Below are 16,714 nucleotides of genomic sequence, written 5' to 3'. Positions count from 1 at the left end.
TTAGCCCACAGTACCGTTGGCTCGCTCACCGCGATCGACGGGAATTGTTCACGAACCGTTGCACGAGGTCGCGTAGAAGACATGGACTTACGAGACGGTAACCTACCTGCCCCCACGAACCTATTCTATAGCACTAGCTGCAATTTCTTCCTCGGATCCGGTTCCTCCATTCAGACGGCTCGCATGCGATGGTTCAGGCCGTTTGACTTGAGAACTTAACAAGACATTTCTCGCACGTTCCACATTCAAGCCAAGGGGTGCGACTGTAAAGTGAGTCCTCCTGTACCTGAGCGCAGTACATCGAACGTTTGTCGAATCATTCCACTTCAGTCCTAGGCTCGCCGTGGCGGCAGCAGGTATCCGCCTCTGGTCCCGTCCTCCGCTCACGACGTCATGTCCTCGTCGTTGTGGCGGTGGGCATCAGGCTCAATCCCCATCTCTACGGTGCAGGAATCAGATCTCCTGACTAAATTGCAAAGAGCCGTTTCCCCAACACAGAGCACCGGGTCCCGGCGCACATGATGGCCTACGCGCTCTTGCGAACAGGCAAAGCACGAAAGACCCGGGAAGACAACCATGAGTCGCACCTCGTGGGCTAGCTCCAACGTATGGAACCTCTCCATAGACATCGCGCTGCTCTGCTTTGCAATGCCGGACGCTGTTGGTGTGAGAAGGCCACACGGCAACCCGCGTTGGTAACGCATTCGCTGCGCTGGTAGATCGCCGTCTTCGGCACGTCGAGGAGTGAACTCAACCTTGCCCTCCCTGACCACCACACCTGACCTGACGTCTCGGAAGCCGCATCGACGCCGGATCTCCTGCTTCCCATGCGCTGCTGCTTCCGAAAGGTTTCCAGCGTGCCATCGCGATGCCATGCCTCTCGCGGATGGTGATCGATGTCGGCGTGTGGTCTAGTCCTACGAAAGTGTCAGTCCGGTGGGACGCATTCATCATTATTTTTCGTGCTACGGCCCAGTACTCATTGTGACCCAAGACAGGATGAGACAGGGCCACTGACACAGCAAAATGCACTGCGAAAACGACAAGTCCATGCAAGCGGTCAGCAACATCCCGTTTGGAACGGTGTGTTCGTACATTCGCTTCTTGCCCTTACCGTTAACCTCCATAATGATATACAGTACGTCGACAGTGTCCGGGCGCTCCGTCGGCTGGCGAGAACGCTTCATAACTTCTCGGCTTCTGGACTACATGTCATAAACGCCACCCAAGTCGGTCCCACGATGTCGCCATACTCGGCTGTCGGACCTACAACACGAAGCGCCTCGTGCATATGCACCACACGCCAAGTTCCATGCTTGTTCGTCGGCTGCCGCCACGTAGCGCCGCAACCCCTTTTGCGCGCCATAATATGCTATCGAGGAACCAAAACGGGGGACACACTTTCCGGATGCCCCTCCACCAAGCTTTTGAGGGCTCGTTTCGCGCAGTCCGTGGCGTCAGAAAGCAGCGGGGCGCAAAGCTCACGGGTTCTGGAGGCGGCACGTCGATGTGCATCGAATCACTTGGAGTTGAGGGGAGTAAGCCCCTCGCAGCCGAGCGCTGAAGCTCTGAAGCCGGAGCGCAGACAGGAGCGCAGACAGAGGGTGCGTTTTGGTAAGCGATTACATTGCACTAAAGTAAGTAGGTTGATGTAGGTACTGAGTGCAGACTGGGCCGGCGCGGAAGTTACGTGCGTACTACATATACACTGTGCGTCATCGTGTATCTACGTTTCAGTGTGTGGTACAAGCGAAACAGGCCAGTGTCTGAGAACGTCCGCTTTATTTTCGTAAGATCAGGCCGCGAGGATATGAGAGTGCCCGCGAATATATGGGGTGGTGCGTGCGAGTGCGTGCGTATTAATGTCCACAGGGGCGCGACGAGATGGGAAGGATGGGGGTGGGGAATCGGGACACAGTGGCAGGCGTGACGAGACATACACGACGTGGAGCGATGGTGGCCGGTAAGGCATGGCGCATACACCCATGAACTCGTAACATAAAACGAACAAACGGAACACGGAAGACGACGTCAACGTTCAACATCTATATGGCCCTCGCGGGCTGAAATATGGCGCAGGGCGAAGGAACCGATGCCGGTGGGAAGGATAGCCGTCAAGCCACGGTATAAGATATTACTCCACAGTAGGCGGAAGTGAGCAGCACGGCGATACTGGAAGCATAGAACGAATAAATAGATGTGCATGCAGGGTGGTATGTGCGAATGATGCAGGAGAACGCGGAACGGAAGATAGCGACGATGCATGGGAGACTCGTGATAGATGCTGTAGATTCAGGGAACTAGGCGAGGATCGGAGGAGAGGTGGTGGTGGGAGCGTGGATGCGCGAAGGGAGACGAGCGAACAGCTAAGGCGAGGATGGGTGGAGCATGCGAGGCAGAAAGCGAGGCTACAGACCGAATGTCCAGAACCAGAGAGTATGCGAATGCGGTGATTTACAGCGTGAAGCGCGGCCCTCGAACCTGGAGGCGTGATACGTCATGGCACAGCCAACAAGGATTCGTCCGAGCTGTAACAACCAGAAGACCCGATGATTAGCCAGATGATACCAATACAACGTTTACAGGGCGGGGAAGAGGACATGGTGTAGATGAGGTGGGGTGACGTTCCGTATACGCCAGGGTATGTGCCGCGTGGCCCTATTCGTTCAGAGGAGCTTGACGACAGAAGCCTGCTGGTCCACCATGGTTGTCTCGGACTCGCTCGGAGGCTCGTCATGGAGAGGCTTGCCGCGCAACTTGTGGTGCGCGCGTTGTTTCTGTCCGACCTTCATGTCAATACGCCATGACGTCGCAGTAAGTCGTGCGAAGGCACTGACCTGCTTCAGGACCTTGGTACGCTCGCGATCAGCGACAATGTTCCGAGCAGACTCGAACTCGCGTTCCTTGTGGGCAAGCGCCAGAGCCGCTAGTCCATCGAGCGCTTCAGCCTTCTCCTTGTCCATGTCGGCATGCGCCTGAGCGGCGGCCCGCTCCTCGATCGTCTCCGATGCGCTCAGCATCTTGCCCCGGGTGTCTCGACCCCGCGAACGACCGCCCCCGGTGCCGAGGTCGGCGGTGGCGCCCTGTCCGTGCAGAGCGGACATGCCATCTGTTGATCGTGGATCGGCCATTTCGGGGACATAGTGCAATGCGCGTGCGCGTGAAGGATCTTGCTCCTGCGGCCCGGCGGCGGGAGCAACATCGCGCTCCTTAGCTGCTCGGCCTAGTTTACGCGTCTTCTCGCTTTCGCGATCGGAAGGCGACCCAGGCTCCGAGGGGATTGTTGGCATGCGTAGCGGGGCACTTGGAACTCGATGAACGCGTCCACTTGGATCCGAGTTGTGCGAGCGGCCGTCCACAGTCGTATGGTGACGACGGTGACGGTGGGCCGGGGGATAAGGAGGGTCGACGGGCGGCCGAGGCCTCGAGGCGGCTGGTGTGCTGATGACACTGACGACTGTGTCTCGGATTGGTGAACGCGATATGGGTGCTGGAGGAGCAAACATCTCAGACTTCGACAACCAGACGAACGGCGACGAGTCGCACAGCTCCGTCAGGCTATACTGCCTCGCACAACCCGGCCGCTTCGCCGTGGCAAACGTGGGGGTAGGCTCGAATGCGGGCTGTAGTGCCCTCGTCGCTGTGGTCTCCTTCTTGGCCTTACTCTTGGCCTTCTCGCGCTTCTCCTCAGACGAGCGCCGCCTAAACCGAGGAGAGGGTGGTTTCGTGATATGCAGGTCTTGTCGCCGAGTCGAAGGGAAAAGAGTAGCACCAGCACCGATGACAGTTGGCGAAGCCGTCGCACTGGATGCACGGGATCCACGAGAGCCGTGCGATCGAGGAGAGTCACAACCGCTGGGGAAAGGATATTCGGTCGGCTCCAGCTCTCTGGCTCTTCCCTTGCCCTTGCTAGACCGAGATCTATCCCTCATCATATCCTCGTCAGTTTCCTCCACGGACGACAGCGATGTCGATGTAGATATGCCCGATGCAAATGTAGACGATGAACCAAACGAGTCTGATCCCGACGAGCTCGACGAACCCTGGAAGACGGGTCTACGAGACACTTCAAGGACGGGAGGAGATGCAGACGAGGATGGTGAGAATTCGGGAGGGCTGGGGGTGAATGCGAAACCTTGTCTGGGGCCGGGCGTGAACTCGCTTGACCCAGCAGAATCGGAACTGCAGGTGGACATGTTCGACGAAGATACTCCCTGCTGCTCCATCGAGGTCAGTGACCACTGCATGGTGCTCTGATAGTCCCACATCGGCGCGGTTGCGACGACCGTGGGGTTGAAGAAGACGATGGGAGGGAAATTGGGAGGGGCATTGGGCGTAGGCGGGATATGGGCACTTACCGAAGTGAAAACAGAGGATGAGGGAGTGCTCGGGCAGCTCAGGTCGGAACGTGACCGGAGCGTGTTGGGAAGGTTCACGAAGCCTGCGGCCCTCATTTTGGGGCCGAGCAGAGAACGTGCGTCGACGGCGCCATCGGAGTGCTTGACGAGCTGAGAGAGCGTGAGGGAGGCACGACTGCGTGCGAGATGCAGAGATCCATCAGAGGCAGAAGTGGAGGGTGTGGAGGGCGAAGGGGGAATCGAGCCTGGGGAAAGACGGCGGAAGCTGCTGGTCTCTTCGTCCTGAAGCGCGCGAAGGGTGCGGGATGAGGTGAAGACGAAAGCGGTGGCTCCATTCGCGCTGGAGTTGTTGCCGGTGTTGGTGGAGGTGGTGGATAGGATGGGCTTGCAGTCGTTGAGGTTGATGAATGTGGGCGGTATGGCTTTTGTTTTCAGCGCTCGAGAGTCATTGGAACTGCATAAGAGTGGGGTGTCGGACGCGTTATTCGAGGCTGGGGAGAGAAAGATGCGTGAAGGACGACATACCCGTCTGCAGTACTCTGGGAGTCGTTTGTGTGCGGCATCACTGGGAGACGGAGGACATGTCGAGCGGGCGCGAGCTCGTCGTCGGGAGCAAAGGCGAAGCTAGAGGTCTAGACTGGGGCAGCTGCGAGTATATAGTCCGCGACGCCGTGGGGCAATTGAGGGAACGATCGGTGCACGCCCGCCCTCACGCGCATGCCTCCAACCCTACCCTAGGGGCAGGATCATAGGACGAGTGAATTCGGCTCTCCGTCCGATTTCGCATGCGTATTGCGGCAATGTGCGAGCAGCGTCCATAGCAGCTCCAAGTGTGGGATGGATCTGGAGCCGCTGCAAAGCGCCCCGCGTTGGCCATCCGGGTTCCTACTGGCTTTAAGCCGGTGCCTCTCCTGGGCCACTTTGGCTGGTGCGCGCCGTGCTGCCCAATAATTACCTCTGCATCTATCTTGCACGACATGTTCTGTATTGACTATCTCGCGTATGCAAGGAAGACAACGCCAATTGCTATTACCCGGACAGCAACTTATCGCAGCTGCAGGATCGGGACGCCGCCGGCGACGTGCGCAGGAGTCAGGACATGGTCATCCGCCTCCCATTCGCGGTTGTCTCTATCGTTCCTTTCCCATGCAGGATTCTCTTATCGACAGTCGTTCCGCCCCGCAGTATATTACGCGTCTGCCAGATCCTCCTCCCCATCGACCCCCATCTTCGCCCATCGTCTTCACATCATGGCAGCTCAGCCAGTTACTCTCACCGTCCCGGCCAACGGCAAGAAGATCACCGTTCCCACAGGCTTGTTCATAAATAACGAGTTCGTGCCGTCGGTCGACTCGACCGAGACTATCCAGTGCGTATCATCCATTCGTCGGTTATTCATCTCCGGGATCTTCGCGAGCACTTGACCCTGAACTACGTGCTCTTTCTAGATGCATCAACCCCGCGACAGAGGAGGTTATCTGCTCAATTGTCGCAGGTACGTACGTGATCCTTTGCCGTCCTTTGGCTCGTGCCTCCCACCGACAGCTTCTATCTGCGTCGGCGACCGTGCACCTGCCTGTTCCGGCAACCTCGACGACCGATCCGCGAGCTGCGTCGTCGCTCCCGAGTCGTCCTCCCGCCTTGGGACAGGACAGACACCCGGTCCCCGAGAAACTGTCTGATACCCGTCCTCGCAGGTTCCGAAAAGGACATCGACATCGCGGTCGCCGCTGCTCGCAAGGCGTTCAAGACGACGTGGGGCAAGAATGTGACGGGTTTCGAGCGGTCCCGGCTCCTCAACAAGCTCGCGGACCTCATCGAACGTGACGCGCAAGAACTTGCGGAGCTCGAAGCCCTCAACAATGGCAAGCCAGTCAAGATTGCCAGGTGCGCTCTGAACCCTCGCAAGCCACGAGATGGTGCTGATTGTCTTTGTCTTCAGGGACTTTGATATCGGCGACAGCGTCCAGTGTCTGCGCTACTATGCCGGGTGGGCGGACAAGATCCTCGGCCAGGTGAGCCATGCTTCGCGGGCTGAGGTGTGCCACTCCGCGGCTGCCCCTAGGTAGGGTCCGTCCGTGCGGGATGTGGCGCACCCGGTGTCGTTCCTAGCCCCCGGCCTTCCGAAATTGATGTGAAGGGGTTCCTACTGACGTCGGCTCCTTCCGCGTTCAATAGGCTATTGAAGTCGATAACAAGACCAAGTTCGCTTTCACGCGCCATGATCCCATCGGGGTTTGTGGACAAATGTAGGCGCTGGGCAATATTCGGTCCGCTAACCTGTTGTTAACCATCCGTCATCCAGCATTCCGTGGAACTATCCCATCAACATGTGGTAAGTATATGCTCGTGCATGGGCTTGGTCGCACGATTGAACACACGCTGCAGGTCGTGGAAAGTCGCCCCTGCCCTTGCTTGCGGGTGCACGATTGTCATGAAGCCCTCGGAGATCACGCCGTTGACTGCATTGGTGAGTCTCAGTTCTCTCACTCTGCGTCATTTGTCGATCGGCTCTTCGAGCCTATGTTGCTGTCTGAGTGGACTCGGCGAAGCCCGAGCATTATTGCGCTTCTCCAGCCAAACTGCGCGATCTGCCGCCGACGTCCAGGCTATTCTCCCTGGACTCCTCCGACGCTTCGCCGCACGCATGTAATGGGCCTTCTGCGTGCCTCCGAACGGAAGTTGTTGCATTCGCGGTCCGAGTACGCCTGACCGGGCTGCAGGCAACGTTCGTCTTTGACAGAAGAAGCGTTCTGTGCTGATATTTTCATCTTTCGAGTACACTCGGTTGGAGTCTTCGGGCATCGGACCTTCTCTTCCATCAGCCGTGTGTACATATAGCTCACCCCTCGGATCCCACAGAAACTCTCCGAGCTTGTCGTCGAGGCCGGGTATGGTTCTGCTTCACCATAGCACGCTCAAGGCGCCCTTTTCTCACCCTCACCTGGCGTGCGATGCCGCTGGATCTTACTGCAGGTTCCCGCCTGGCGTCATCAACACGGTCCCCTCGCTCGGCTCCGTCGGCGGCGCTGCCCTTTCGGCCCACAAGGATGTGGACAAGGTTGCCTTCACGGGCAGCACGGTGACGGGGCGTAAAATCATGGAATCCGCGGCGAAGAGCAACCTGAAGAAGGTAAATGCAGTCTCAAACTTTGACAGGGTGAACATAGGTGAACGCTGTTACATTTCTGTAGGTCAGTCTCGAACTCGGTGGCAAGTCGCCGCAAATCATCTTCGAATCGGCGGACTTGGACCAAGGTATGCTCATCCCTTCACTCATGGGTGATGCCGCTGACACAATGATGTGTCCGATCAGCGGCGAACTGGGTCGGGCTCGGGATCCTGTACAACACTGGCCAGGACTGCACCGCAGGGTCGCGCCTTTTCGTACAGGACACCATTTATGACAAGTTCATGCAGGTCAGCGGGTTCACCCTTGCTATGGAGACTCAGTCATGTGTTGACCACCGTCCCTATTCAGTTGGTTGTCGAGAAGTTCAAGCAATTGAAGATCGGCGATGGCTTCGATGAGGCAAGCGGCGGCGGTCCTGTGGTAAGGTTTCCCCGATGATGCTCTGCTAGGCCAGGCCCTCCCGTGATTAACAACGTTCCGTATTCGTCGCGTCGTAGGTCTCCAAGATGCAGTATGACAAGATCTTCTCCTACATCGAAGCCGGCAAGCAGGCTGGCGCCAAGTGCATCCTTGGCGGAGAGAAACGTCCGGGCAAGGGATACTACGTTGATCCTACAAGTAAGCGCCTCCGTGCTTTTCGTACCTGCCGCTTCGAGCAAGGTTAACCGCGCAACACAGTCTTCGTCGATGTGAAACCGGATATGAAGATCGTGAGTCTGCACGGCCGTCTCTCGCGTACGTGATGACTGATCCACTGGCACTGATGACCACAGGTCAGGGACGAGATCTTCGGGCCCGTGCTTGCCGTAGCGAAGTTCAGCACTGAGGATGAGGCCATCGAGCTCGCGAATGACACTAGCTATGGTCTTGGAGCTGGCCTGCACTCCAGTATGTTTCACCTTCCTCTTCGCATCCTTACTTCTTCTCCGCGCTCGTCGGGCGGCCGAAAGGCGCATCTACAAATGTCTCTCGGTGTCTCTCCGCCGACGAGGGTACGAATCCGTGGTGCAGTGAGACACCATCGAGACAATGCTACTTGCGATTTCGGTCGTCCGACGTGCACTTCATTTCCGCCGATGACATTGACATTTTGACTGATTCGTGATCTGCACAGACGACGCTGGCCAGTGTATGCGTGTCTCTCAGGCACTGGAAGCGGGCACGGTGAGTGTAATTTCCTTCTGATCGTGACCATCATGCCGGCAGGGAGTGTCCAGCCCAACGGACACAGACTCTCCCACGAATTGCAAATCGTGCGCTCTGCATGATGTCGAGCTACAACGCAGTGCTTCATGCACGTACCGCGCACCGCCGATGTGCTCGTAACCGCGGCGTCGTGGCTCATCATTCGTGGCTGACCGGCTGGTGGTCTCATTACAGGTCTGGGTGAACCAGTACAACTTGCTCAACAACAACGTGCCCTTCGGCGGCAAGAAGCAGAGTGGCATCGGTGAGCAGGTTTCCCTTTCTGGCCTCCATTTCCCCGTGCCGGAAGCCATGGCAGGACCTTGCCGCTGTTGGCATCGAGCCAACAGCGGGATTGGCTAATGCGAGGCTGTGACCTTCGGGAACCAGCGCTAATTGTGGTTGCACAGGCCGCGAGCTCGGAAGCTATGCCTTGGAGGAGTACACCTCGGTCAAGGCCATCCACTGGAACTACGGCGAGAAGCTCGATTGGCCGCTGTAGGTCGTATCAATAGGTATTTGGGGGTGCGGAAGCCGTCAAAAAGACGTGTACGAATATTGCTTAGCTGCGGGCCCATGATAACATGTATCGGTGCCAGTTGTGGTTTCCGTGTCGATCGTCAATCTGAAGAATTTTCCGCGTATGACTTTTGTGCTCACGGCTCTTGGCGGTGTGGTACGACTCGCCAATCGGGCTCCACTTGCCCTCGAGCTGGGGGCCCCCGTCTTGTGAACGGCCAGGCACGTCTCCTCCCTCTCTTTCATTGACCACGAGGTGCCAGCTCGATTTCTCCCCGCCGAGGCCTTCTCTCCGTCTTCTTCTCTACTGCGAACTGGGACCTCTCCTTGACCGCTGCGACTCCGACACCGTCAAGAATTGACCGCAGGGCAATCATCGAAGCACGGAGGTATGAGATGCCAGTGGGAAAGGCGAATTGTCTGCGGACACTGACGATGGTGAGCGAAGCTATGCACTCCCCAATACGCTACAACGTTTTGATATAGCTCGCTGCGTCGATCTTTGACAAGAATATCCTCTCGGTGGCCGTCACTGGCCACTGAACGCGCTGGGAAGAATATGTTGTTCCAACATCATTTGGTGTTCATCACTTCATCACCTCCACCGCCCTCTTCCCCCGAGGCTCACCTCCAGGCAGCAAACTCCCCATATCACCCCTCCAGCGTTCCCTGACCCACCATGCCCGCCGTTGTAATCCTCCGATCTTCGAAACCACCGTCAACGCACACCAGCCGTCCCATCTCATCCCGACGCGCCGTCAATCTCTCGGACCATCCGTGGCGTATGCTCGTGGCACCCATCGAAGCCCCAAGCCACAACGTCCTTGTATTCTGCACCGTCTTACCCGGCGCAGCTGGCACGGAGCACAGCGAGGGCCGACCATGTGCCCGACACAGCCTGAGGTGCTCCCCTGGCCTGGCAACGACCGAAGACGGTACTTGTGCATGCAGTGGCTCAACCCCGATTGCTCGGCAATCTGACTTGAGCCCGATCCTGCTTCCCCGCAGTGTTCTTGGGCCTTCGCGTTCTCGATGGGCGCACCTCGACTGACGGTGAGTGCCTACTCGGCCTTTGTCGGCGAAGGGTGGACCATGATGTTCGGCCCAGCATGCTACGAACCTCCGAGCCTAGGTGGAGAGAACACTTCGACGTCATGCGGGGAACCGCAGAATGTATGCACTAAATATGATAGCGTCGCAGGAGCGTGCGTATAGATACAGTTGAGAAGTCGCAGAAGAACGGGGGGCATATGTAGGAGTCGTGGGAGTGTGATATGCTACAACGAGGCTGGAGACGGTAGGAACGAGGTTGTGGAACAGCACAATGCAACGAACGAGCTAGAAAAACATTTTAAATATATGCTACAGTGCGGAAGGCGAAACCGAGGGATCCTCTAGTGTATGAGCGACGGGCAAAGAAAAGCGTGTATAAGAAGAGAATGCCGAAGGGTTGGAACTGAGTAGGGTTTATTATATGGTATGTCATTGCTATGATGTCCATTAGCTCTGTCCAGGATAGTGTTGAGCCTGAAATCCGGTCGCCTGCATGACCAGTGAATTTTAGGCCAAACGGGGATATGCTAAAATCAAATCACGTACATTGTTGTCGGTCCATTGCGCGGCCATGTCGGCAGGGATCATCTGGCCGGTCGTCGGGTCAAAGTAAACCTGCTGCTGGGCGTACTGGCCAGTGTATGCAACGCTAGCACGCCTCGGAGTGAGAATGGTCCGTTTCGAACATACACGGACACGCTTACCTCTGCTGATTTCCGCCCATCATCTGGGCAGTCTGGTACGCGTACCTGGGGTCCGTCGCAGGAACGTTTTGGCCGTAGGCGTTGTACGTGGTCCCGCCCGCGTAGCCCTGCTGAGCATAGCTTTGGGCGTACATGTCCGCCCCGCCTTGACTGCCTCCTTGCGCGAAGGCCGCCTGCTGGTCGAAGCCTTGCTGGTACGCCATGGGCACTCCGGCGTATGACTGGTTAGACTGGCCGCTCTGACTGCCGCTGTACTGAGGTTCTTGCCAGCCCTGCGGCACAGGGTACCCCGTCCCAGCAGGGTATGCTTGGCCGCCGGACTGCCATCCCCCCGAGCTTTGCGCGAGGCGGCTCGAGCCATGTGAGTGGTGCGAGTGTCCCGAGCCCCCATGCATCGGTATCACAGGAGTTCCGGAACGGGAGATAGACCCGCCCGTGCCCGTGCGCTGCTCGCTGAGGGACATGTACGCGCATTCGATGTTCTTCTTCTGGCAGCGCTCGCAGCGGGGCGTCGTCCCAGAGCACTAGAAGCGCAGCAACACGAATTCGTATGTCAGCGGTCAATCAATAATAGCGGATCGGTGGCAGTGAGCCGCCGCGCTCCGTGCGCACCTTGACTTGACGCCTTCGGCATTCCGTGCAAGCGATGGGCGTGCGCTTGCTCCTGACGATGGGCTGGAGCAGGCTCGGGTCAAAGGGGAGCGGGGCGCGTCCCGATGCTGAAGAATGCAGAACAACATGAGTGAAATTTCGGATAGATGAAGCGTCGACCAGTACGACACGCACAGGAGTTGTTCCCAGAGTTGTTGGACATTACGGGCGATATTATTGAGTGGGTCCTATGGGAGACGTAGGGAAAGGACAGAAGCCGGGAAGAGGCGGGGCGCCGAACAGATGACCCGGACGGGAGATGGAATGGGGGAGTGGAATGGGGAAGAGCGGGGTATGCGGGCAAGGATTTATAGGCCATCCCAGTCCGGCTGTTGGCAGCACCTGCCAAGCTTGTTACAGGACGAGTGGACGAACGCAGCAAGTCGTCGTCTTCCGAATGACGGAGAAGCATGTGCCTGTGTAGCATACAACGTAAGATGATTTTCATCGCAGGCGACGAGAGGGGAAGGCTCTCCGAGTACGGACAAGGCCGCCGGGGCACCTTCGACGAGAGCTGTGTCGCCTTGGTCGGGATTCTATGACACATTACGGAAGCTGGCCTCTGCGATGTACTTCGCCAGCAGATCGGAGATATGGTAAGTATAGCTGGCTAGCGTGACCGCATTGCAGCACGCGGGGATCAGAGCACACCTGGAGTGATTATCAGCCAGTCTCAAGGAGGGCCGAGTCGGTGGGAAGGACACACCGCAACGAAAACGTTTCGTGACCGTGGCTGGGGTTTGCACGATGGAGATGCGACGATGGTGCAGTGTAAACGCGGTGCTGATGTGCAGATGATGCTGGAACGGGACCGCCCGACGCCCATACACGCGAACGCTAAACAGTTACCCAATTAAGCGCGTCGCGAAGAAGCTCGCCTGCATGATCCTGCGATGACGGCCTTTGCTGTAAGCTGGTAACGTGAGGACTAGCTCCGTGGTGTTGTGGGTGCCAGAAGGTTGGTCGGAAATAGGCAATGCCCGGTGCTCGGCGATCCTAGTTGCGTTCGCCGCGGGTGTGGCTAGACAGAAATGTGAGACCTGTAAGCCGCATCTCGTGACTTTCGCCCGAGGAATTCATCACGAGTATAAGCCGGCGTCGTACACGACTTTCTGAGGTAATGAAGGCACGGGTTCCCTGCCATTCCGAATTCACTCACTGAGATGCGAGCGTCGTATCGACCCCGTCGGACTTGACAAGCGTCTGACGGACCTGTTCCCCACTTCCGTCGCTATGCAATGCTGACGATCAGCGAGACACTGCAGCTAATGCCTCGCTCAACATCCTACCGTCCTTTGAACGAACCACAGGCATGGAGGAAGAATTCCAGACAGAAAGAGACTCATCCCACAATCCGTAACTTACAACGCACAACAAATACAAGCGAGTAGTCCTTCACATTGCGAGGTAATCTCGCACTTCCTCCTCCGTCAGTTTCCGGAACGTAGGTTTCACCCTACCGGTGCCCTCAATCTTGCCTGCGGCCAAGTCTGCCTCGCTGGGGACAGTAACAACGCCTATCTCGATCGTCTTCTCCGTCATATGCCCCTCGAAACCCTCCTTGAGCGTCAGTAGGGCCGTGTGGATGGCGTCTTCCAAGCTGATATCGTCGTTGTACCTACCAACACGCGGAAACAAGGTCAAAGGCGAGGAAGCATTGGTCAATATCCAATGCGCCACACAGGACGTAGTGTGAACAGGACGCACCGCTTTTCCAGGAACGTCTTCGCGTTTACCATGTTCTTCCCAATGGCGCTTGCCTTCCACGCCCAGAACGAGCCCGAGGGGTCAACTTGGTATAGACTTGGTCCACGCGTGCTGTCCCACCCCGCCACCAACAGAGATACACCGTATGGCCGTACACCACTGTTTTGAAATGAATGAACATCAAGCCCACCTTGGCGGCAAGAAGCTTTCATCCGCATAAGGCAAAATCACGACGTACCCGGACTGTGTGGCTTGCTGCATGATGTTCGCTATCTCCTGAGTGAGTACCTTTGTTGGTGGGTATTCGCCATAGATCTTCCAGTACGCCTGTGCGCTCTTCCTGGCCTTCGCAACAAGAACACGGAAGTCGGGGCCCATACCAGAGTAGACCATGCCGATGTTTGGACAAATGATAGACACCTTGTCGATCATGGAGTCATCTATGAGGATGGACGAGGACTTCTTCTCGGTTGCAATGACGATACCATTCGATGCTATTTCGCGGTCTCAGCAGCTGTCATGGGGCTACGAAGACGTGTGAGCGGCGGACCTTTGATACCCAGACTCGTAGTTCCTGACGAGACCGCCGCAAGAGCGTGTTCTATCTGCACGAGCTTCCCGCTCGGAGAGAAGACGGTGAGGGAGTAGCTACACAGCAAACGCGCACGAGTTGTGAGGTAGAAGTTCTGAGATAGAGCGGTAATCGCGTACCTGTATGCGCCGCCGTCTGCAGTAGCCATGTGGATCTGTCGGTGAGGAGGAGATGGACGGGTGGAGGAGAGAGCTGAGATCGCCAACCGAGCTGTGGACGCGTAATGCCTGAACGCGCGTCGAGAATACCCCACGTGGCCCTGTTTCACGTGGACTGCCCGTATTTGGTTTTCGCGTGGAGCCCACGTGGGCCGAGACCACAAGTGACAACTTCGTACGTCTCTTGGTCAACTGCGATGATGTTCCTGTTCTCGTCCGGTGCATCGACTTCCGTTCTTCTCCCACTCAACCCTCTCCATTATGGCATGTTTCACACATAATGCAAACGGTGATGATCTGCCCAGCCACCAGTTACCCAATCGAAGCTTTACTCCGTGTTCCTGCTGCTGCAGTTCGACGGGATGATCCTAGTGCTCTTACTCCAAGGTAATCGTCTAAATGCATTTGCATTGCTACCCCGACGATCACTTACCTGTGCGCGCGACAAATCGCAGCTTTGTCACAATATATATCAGACCTCCAGAGAAGTTCTGACGGGCATTCCGAAGTGGAAGTGGTGCTAGACCGCTTGAAACACACATGCACCGGGGTCATCTCTTCCATGAAACCCATCGCTCTGGCAGACAGGCCACACAGGCCCGCAGGAACCTGGATCAAGAGAGAAGATAATTGTCGGCGCTGCACCAATGGTCATCGCTACATTGACAAGGTTCGATACGAGCTCACTGCCACGCTCCAGCAAGCTGCTGAACCTCAGGCTTCCGTGATCCATCCGGAGTCCCGCTCAATCTCCCTTTTACGACAGACAGCACAATATGCAGAGCGGTATACTGTGTTCCGCATTATAACACGATAATACACAATTGGACTTGTACGTCTTCTTCCATTTCCTTCCGTTCCCGCCGAAACAGGCGAGGCATCGCCGCCTAATCCACCTTGAGAGGGGTAGTCCTCAGGTACGGCTGCGACGCTGCGTCAGACTTGAAACATGAACCTAGGACAGATACGGTACCTTGTGGATCGTGAAATCAGGGAAGAGCGTCTTCGCCTCCTCGTTCGACACGGACGGGTGGACGATAACATCGTCGCCCTTCTTCCAGTTAACGGGCGTGGTGACACGGTACTTGTCGCCGATCTGGAGAGCTATTTTGGCAAACACCCCGTCAGCCTATCATCTACATGACACAAATAGCTCGGGGCGAGACATACAGTCGACGACACTAAACGTAACAAGTTGGTTAGTACGCCCCTGTTTGAAACGCACTGCTATGGACATACCGGAGGATCTCGTCAAAGTTGCGGCCAGTAGAAGCAGGGTAAGAAATCGTCAGACGGATGACCTTCTTGGGGTCAATGATGAAGACAGTGCGGATCTACAGACGCGGATGCGGTCAGCGTTCCGCTCGTCACCGAGAGGACCAAGTCAACGGGCACCAAGAACCCGCCGTCCCGGCGTCTCTCTGAATAGCCAAAAACTCACGGTGAAGGGAAGGCCCTTGTTGTCCTTGTTAGTCGCATCCTGGTAATCAAGCATGTCGTACAGAGTGGAAACTTTCCGGTCCTCGTCGGCGATCTACACAGACCCGGCACAATCAGCCTCGCCCAACGGCCTCCAACGGCACCTAGAACTAAATAGAAGACTCACGATCGGGTACTGGACGTCCGTAGGACCGAACTTGCTGCCCCACTCGTTAATGTCCTTCACCCACTTCTGGTGGTCCTCGAGGCCGTTCGCGGAGATACCAATGAGCTTCACGCCGCGCTTCTCGAAGTCGGGCGCCCTACAGATCATCCAGATCCGAAGCAATTAAGTCACTCAGTCCGATTACATAGACACTGCCCGCACATACCTCCGTGCAACCTCCGCAAGCTCGGTGGTGCAGACAGGTGTGAAGTCACCAGGGTGAGAGAAGAGGATAGCCTGGCAGATGTGGTCACATCGTTCAGCATCGCATGGCCTTGTACTGTACGCTGGCTACACTCACCCAGGAGTTCCCGATCCACTCGTGGAACTTGATCGGGCCCTTGGTGGTCTGCGCCTCGAAATCAGGGGCGATGTCTCCAAGACGAAGTCCCATTGCGACTGGTGATGAGCGGGTTGAGGTTTCGGGTGAGGTGAGCGGGGAGAGCAGGTGCGATAGAGCGAGGGGTTCCCATCTCTGTTCATGACGCAACCTTATATAGCCCCTGGCATTCTAGCTCGGTCGGGCGAACGAGCTGAGCCTTGGGTGAGACTGACCAGATTGTACTAACATGACACCGAGGTGTGTAAGAATCGCGCCTTCGGTTCACACGCTTGATAGACTGGGCTCGCAAGCAGGTTCAGTCGCGTGACGGACGTGGGTTTATCGTGATCCTGAGCTTCACTCTTGCCGTGAAGAAAAGCTCGGGGAGGGTATGGAAAGGTGCAATGATGAAGAGGATGCATGTCGCCGGCGCAAGGCCGGAAGGAATGCGGCACACGCGAAGATCACCGAAAACAGAATACAGCATTGCTATGGACGCGGTCACGAGACCAGTCGGACGCGTTTCATAACACACCCGGAGCAGAACGCGCGCGAGGAGAGTGTGTAGGCTATCGTGGATAGCACATGGCAAACATGAGTGTACACTGATACTCTAGGACCCTAGAAGAACAGCCCCTTCAGCGGATTTGCGTCTGATGTCGCCATTCGTCCCACGCACTAGTTCTC

The 16,714-nt window shown here is 56.8% G+C and overlaps 6 protein-coding genes across 6 annotated transcripts; 2 read left to right on the top strand and 4 right to left on the bottom strand.

Annotated features, from left to right (window-relative positions):
• Positions 1 to 454: 454 nt before the first annotated feature.
• Positions 455 to 1,901, top strand: L226DRAFT_76045 (uncharacterized protein). Its single transcript, XM_067687221.1, has 4 exons — positions 455 to 925; positions 999 to 1,087; positions 1,151 to 1,604; positions 1,669 to 1,901. The coding sequence occupies exons 1-4, from the start codon at positions 869 to 871 to the stop codon at positions 1,768 to 1,770; spliced, it is 702 nt and encodes a 233-aa protein (XP_067535069.1). The 5' UTR covers positions 455 to 868; the 3' UTR covers positions 1,771 to 1,901.
• Positions 1,902 to 2,666: 765 nt separating this feature from the next.
• L226DRAFT_523341 (uncharacterized protein) lies at positions 2,667 to 4,921 on the bottom strand (the record flags this gene model as incomplete). The annotated part of the gene is made up of 3 exons (XM_067678810.1): positions 2,667 to 2,777; positions 2,838 to 4,812; positions 4,884 to 4,921. 3 exons carry the CDS (start codon positions 4,919 to 4,921, stop codon positions 2,667 to 2,669), a joined length of 2,124 nt encoding a protein of 707 aa, XP_067535068.1.
• Positions 4,922 to 5,608: 687 nt separating this feature from the next.
• L226DRAFT_463756 (NAD-aldehyde dehydrogenase) lies at positions 5,609 to 9,178 on the top strand (the record flags this gene model as incomplete). Its single annotated transcript, XM_067675811.1, has 18 exons — positions 5,609 to 5,727; positions 5,807 to 5,853; positions 6,056 to 6,245; positions 6,301 to 6,373; positions 6,537 to 6,607; positions 6,664 to 6,693; positions 6,747 to 6,828; positions 7,221 to 7,249; positions 7,335 to 7,491; positions 7,553 to 7,616; positions 7,675 to 7,778; positions 7,840 to 7,911; positions 7,989 to 8,109; positions 8,170 to 8,201; positions 8,265 to 8,379; positions 8,606 to 8,655; positions 8,872 to 8,941; positions 9,087 to 9,178. The coding sequence occupies 18 exons, from the start codon at positions 5,609 to 5,611 to the stop codon at positions 9,176 to 9,178; spliced, it is 1,518 nt and encodes a 505-aa protein (XP_067535067.1).
• Positions 9,179 to 10,695: 1,517 nt separating this feature from the next.
• L226DRAFT_571382 (uncharacterized protein) lies at positions 10,696 to 11,766 on the bottom strand (the record flags this gene model as incomplete). The annotated part of the gene is made up of 5 exons (XM_067684547.1): positions 10,696 to 10,737; positions 10,795 to 10,897; positions 10,953 to 11,476; positions 11,565 to 11,671; positions 11,739 to 11,766. 5 exons carry the CDS (start codon positions 11,764 to 11,766, stop codon positions 10,696 to 10,698), a joined length of 804 nt encoding a protein of 267 aa, XP_067535066.1.
• A 1,098-nt stretch (positions 11,767 to 12,864) lies between these two features.
• L226DRAFT_535374 (20S proteasome subunit) lies at positions 12,865 to 14,103 on the bottom strand. The gene is made up of 5 exons (XM_067680895.1): positions 14,022 to 14,103; positions 13,861 to 13,958; positions 13,549 to 13,804; positions 13,311 to 13,469; positions 12,865 to 13,221 (listed from the first exon to the last, which is right to left on the bottom strand). Exons 1-5 carry the CDS (start codon positions 14,048 to 14,050, stop codon positions 12,999 to 13,001), a joined length of 765 nt encoding a protein of 254 aa, XP_067535065.1. The 5' UTR covers positions 14,051 to 14,103; the 3' UTR covers positions 12,865 to 12,998.
• A 592-nt stretch (positions 14,104 to 14,695) lies between these two features.
• L226DRAFT_508892 (cysteine peroxiredoxin) lies at positions 14,696 to 16,421 on the bottom strand. Its single transcript, XM_067678194.1, has 8 exons — positions 16,007 to 16,421; positions 15,872 to 15,942; positions 15,667 to 15,802; positions 15,502 to 15,594; positions 15,300 to 15,394; positions 15,231 to 15,241; positions 15,034 to 15,164; positions 14,696 to 14,983 (listed from the first exon to the last, which is right to left on the bottom strand). The coding sequence occupies exons 1-8, from the start codon at positions 16,097 to 16,099 to the stop codon at positions 14,948 to 14,950; spliced, it is 666 nt and encodes a 221-aa protein (XP_067535064.1). The 5' UTR covers positions 16,100 to 16,421; the 3' UTR covers positions 14,696 to 14,947.
• Between the last annotated feature and the right edge of the window lie 293 nt (positions 16,422 to 16,714).

Source organism: Lentinus tigrinus (assembly GCF_003813185.1).
Source record: "Lentinus tigrinus ALCF2SS1-7 unplaced genomic scaffold L226scaffold_13, whole genome shotgun sequence".
NCBI classification, from domain to species: domain Eukaryota; kingdom Fungi; phylum Basidiomycota; class Agaricomycetes; order Polyporales; family Polyporaceae; genus Lentinus; species Lentinus tigrinus.
Note: the sequence above shows the minus strand (reverse complement) of the source record. Positions and strands in the feature narration are given on the sequence as shown.

Bases quoted from the DNA above. Each gene is read 5' to 3' on its own strand.
- L226DRAFT_508892 (XM_067678194.1), bottom strand. From the start codon at position 16,099: ATGGGACTTCGTCTTGGAGACATCGCCCCTGATTTCGAGGCGCAGACC. The intron at 15,803-15,871 runs GTATGTGCGGGC...GATGATCTGTAG, and splicing joins CTTGCGGAGGTTGCACGGAG to GGCGCCCGACTTCGAGAAGC. The intron at 15,595-15,666 runs GTGAGTCTTCTA...GGGTCTGTGTAG, and splicing joins CGGACGTCCAGTACCCGATC to ATCGCCGACGAGGACCGGAA.
- L226DRAFT_535374 (XM_067680895.1), bottom strand. From the start codon at position 14,050: ATGGCTACTGCAGACGGCGGCGCATACAG. The intron at 13,805-13,860 runs GTCCGCCGCTCA...ACCGCGAAATAG, and splicing joins TACGAGTCTGGGTATCAAAG to CATCGAATGGTATCGTCATT. The intron at 13,222-13,310 runs GTGCGTCCTGTT...GCGTGTTGGTAG, and splicing joins AAGACGTTCCTGGAAAAGCG to GTACAACGACGATATCAGCT.
- L226DRAFT_76045 (XM_067687221.1), top strand. From the start codon at position 869: ATGCCATGCCTCTCGCGGATGGTGATCGATGTCGGCGTGTGGTCTAGT. The intron at 926-998 runs GTGTCAGTCCGG...GACCCAAGACAG, and splicing joins TGTGGTCTAGTCCTACGAAA to GATGAGACAGGGCCACTGAC. The intron at 1,088-1,150 runs GTTCGTACATTC...GTACGTCGACAG, and splicing joins CATCCCGTTTGGAACGGTGT to TGTCCGGGCGCTCCGTCGGC.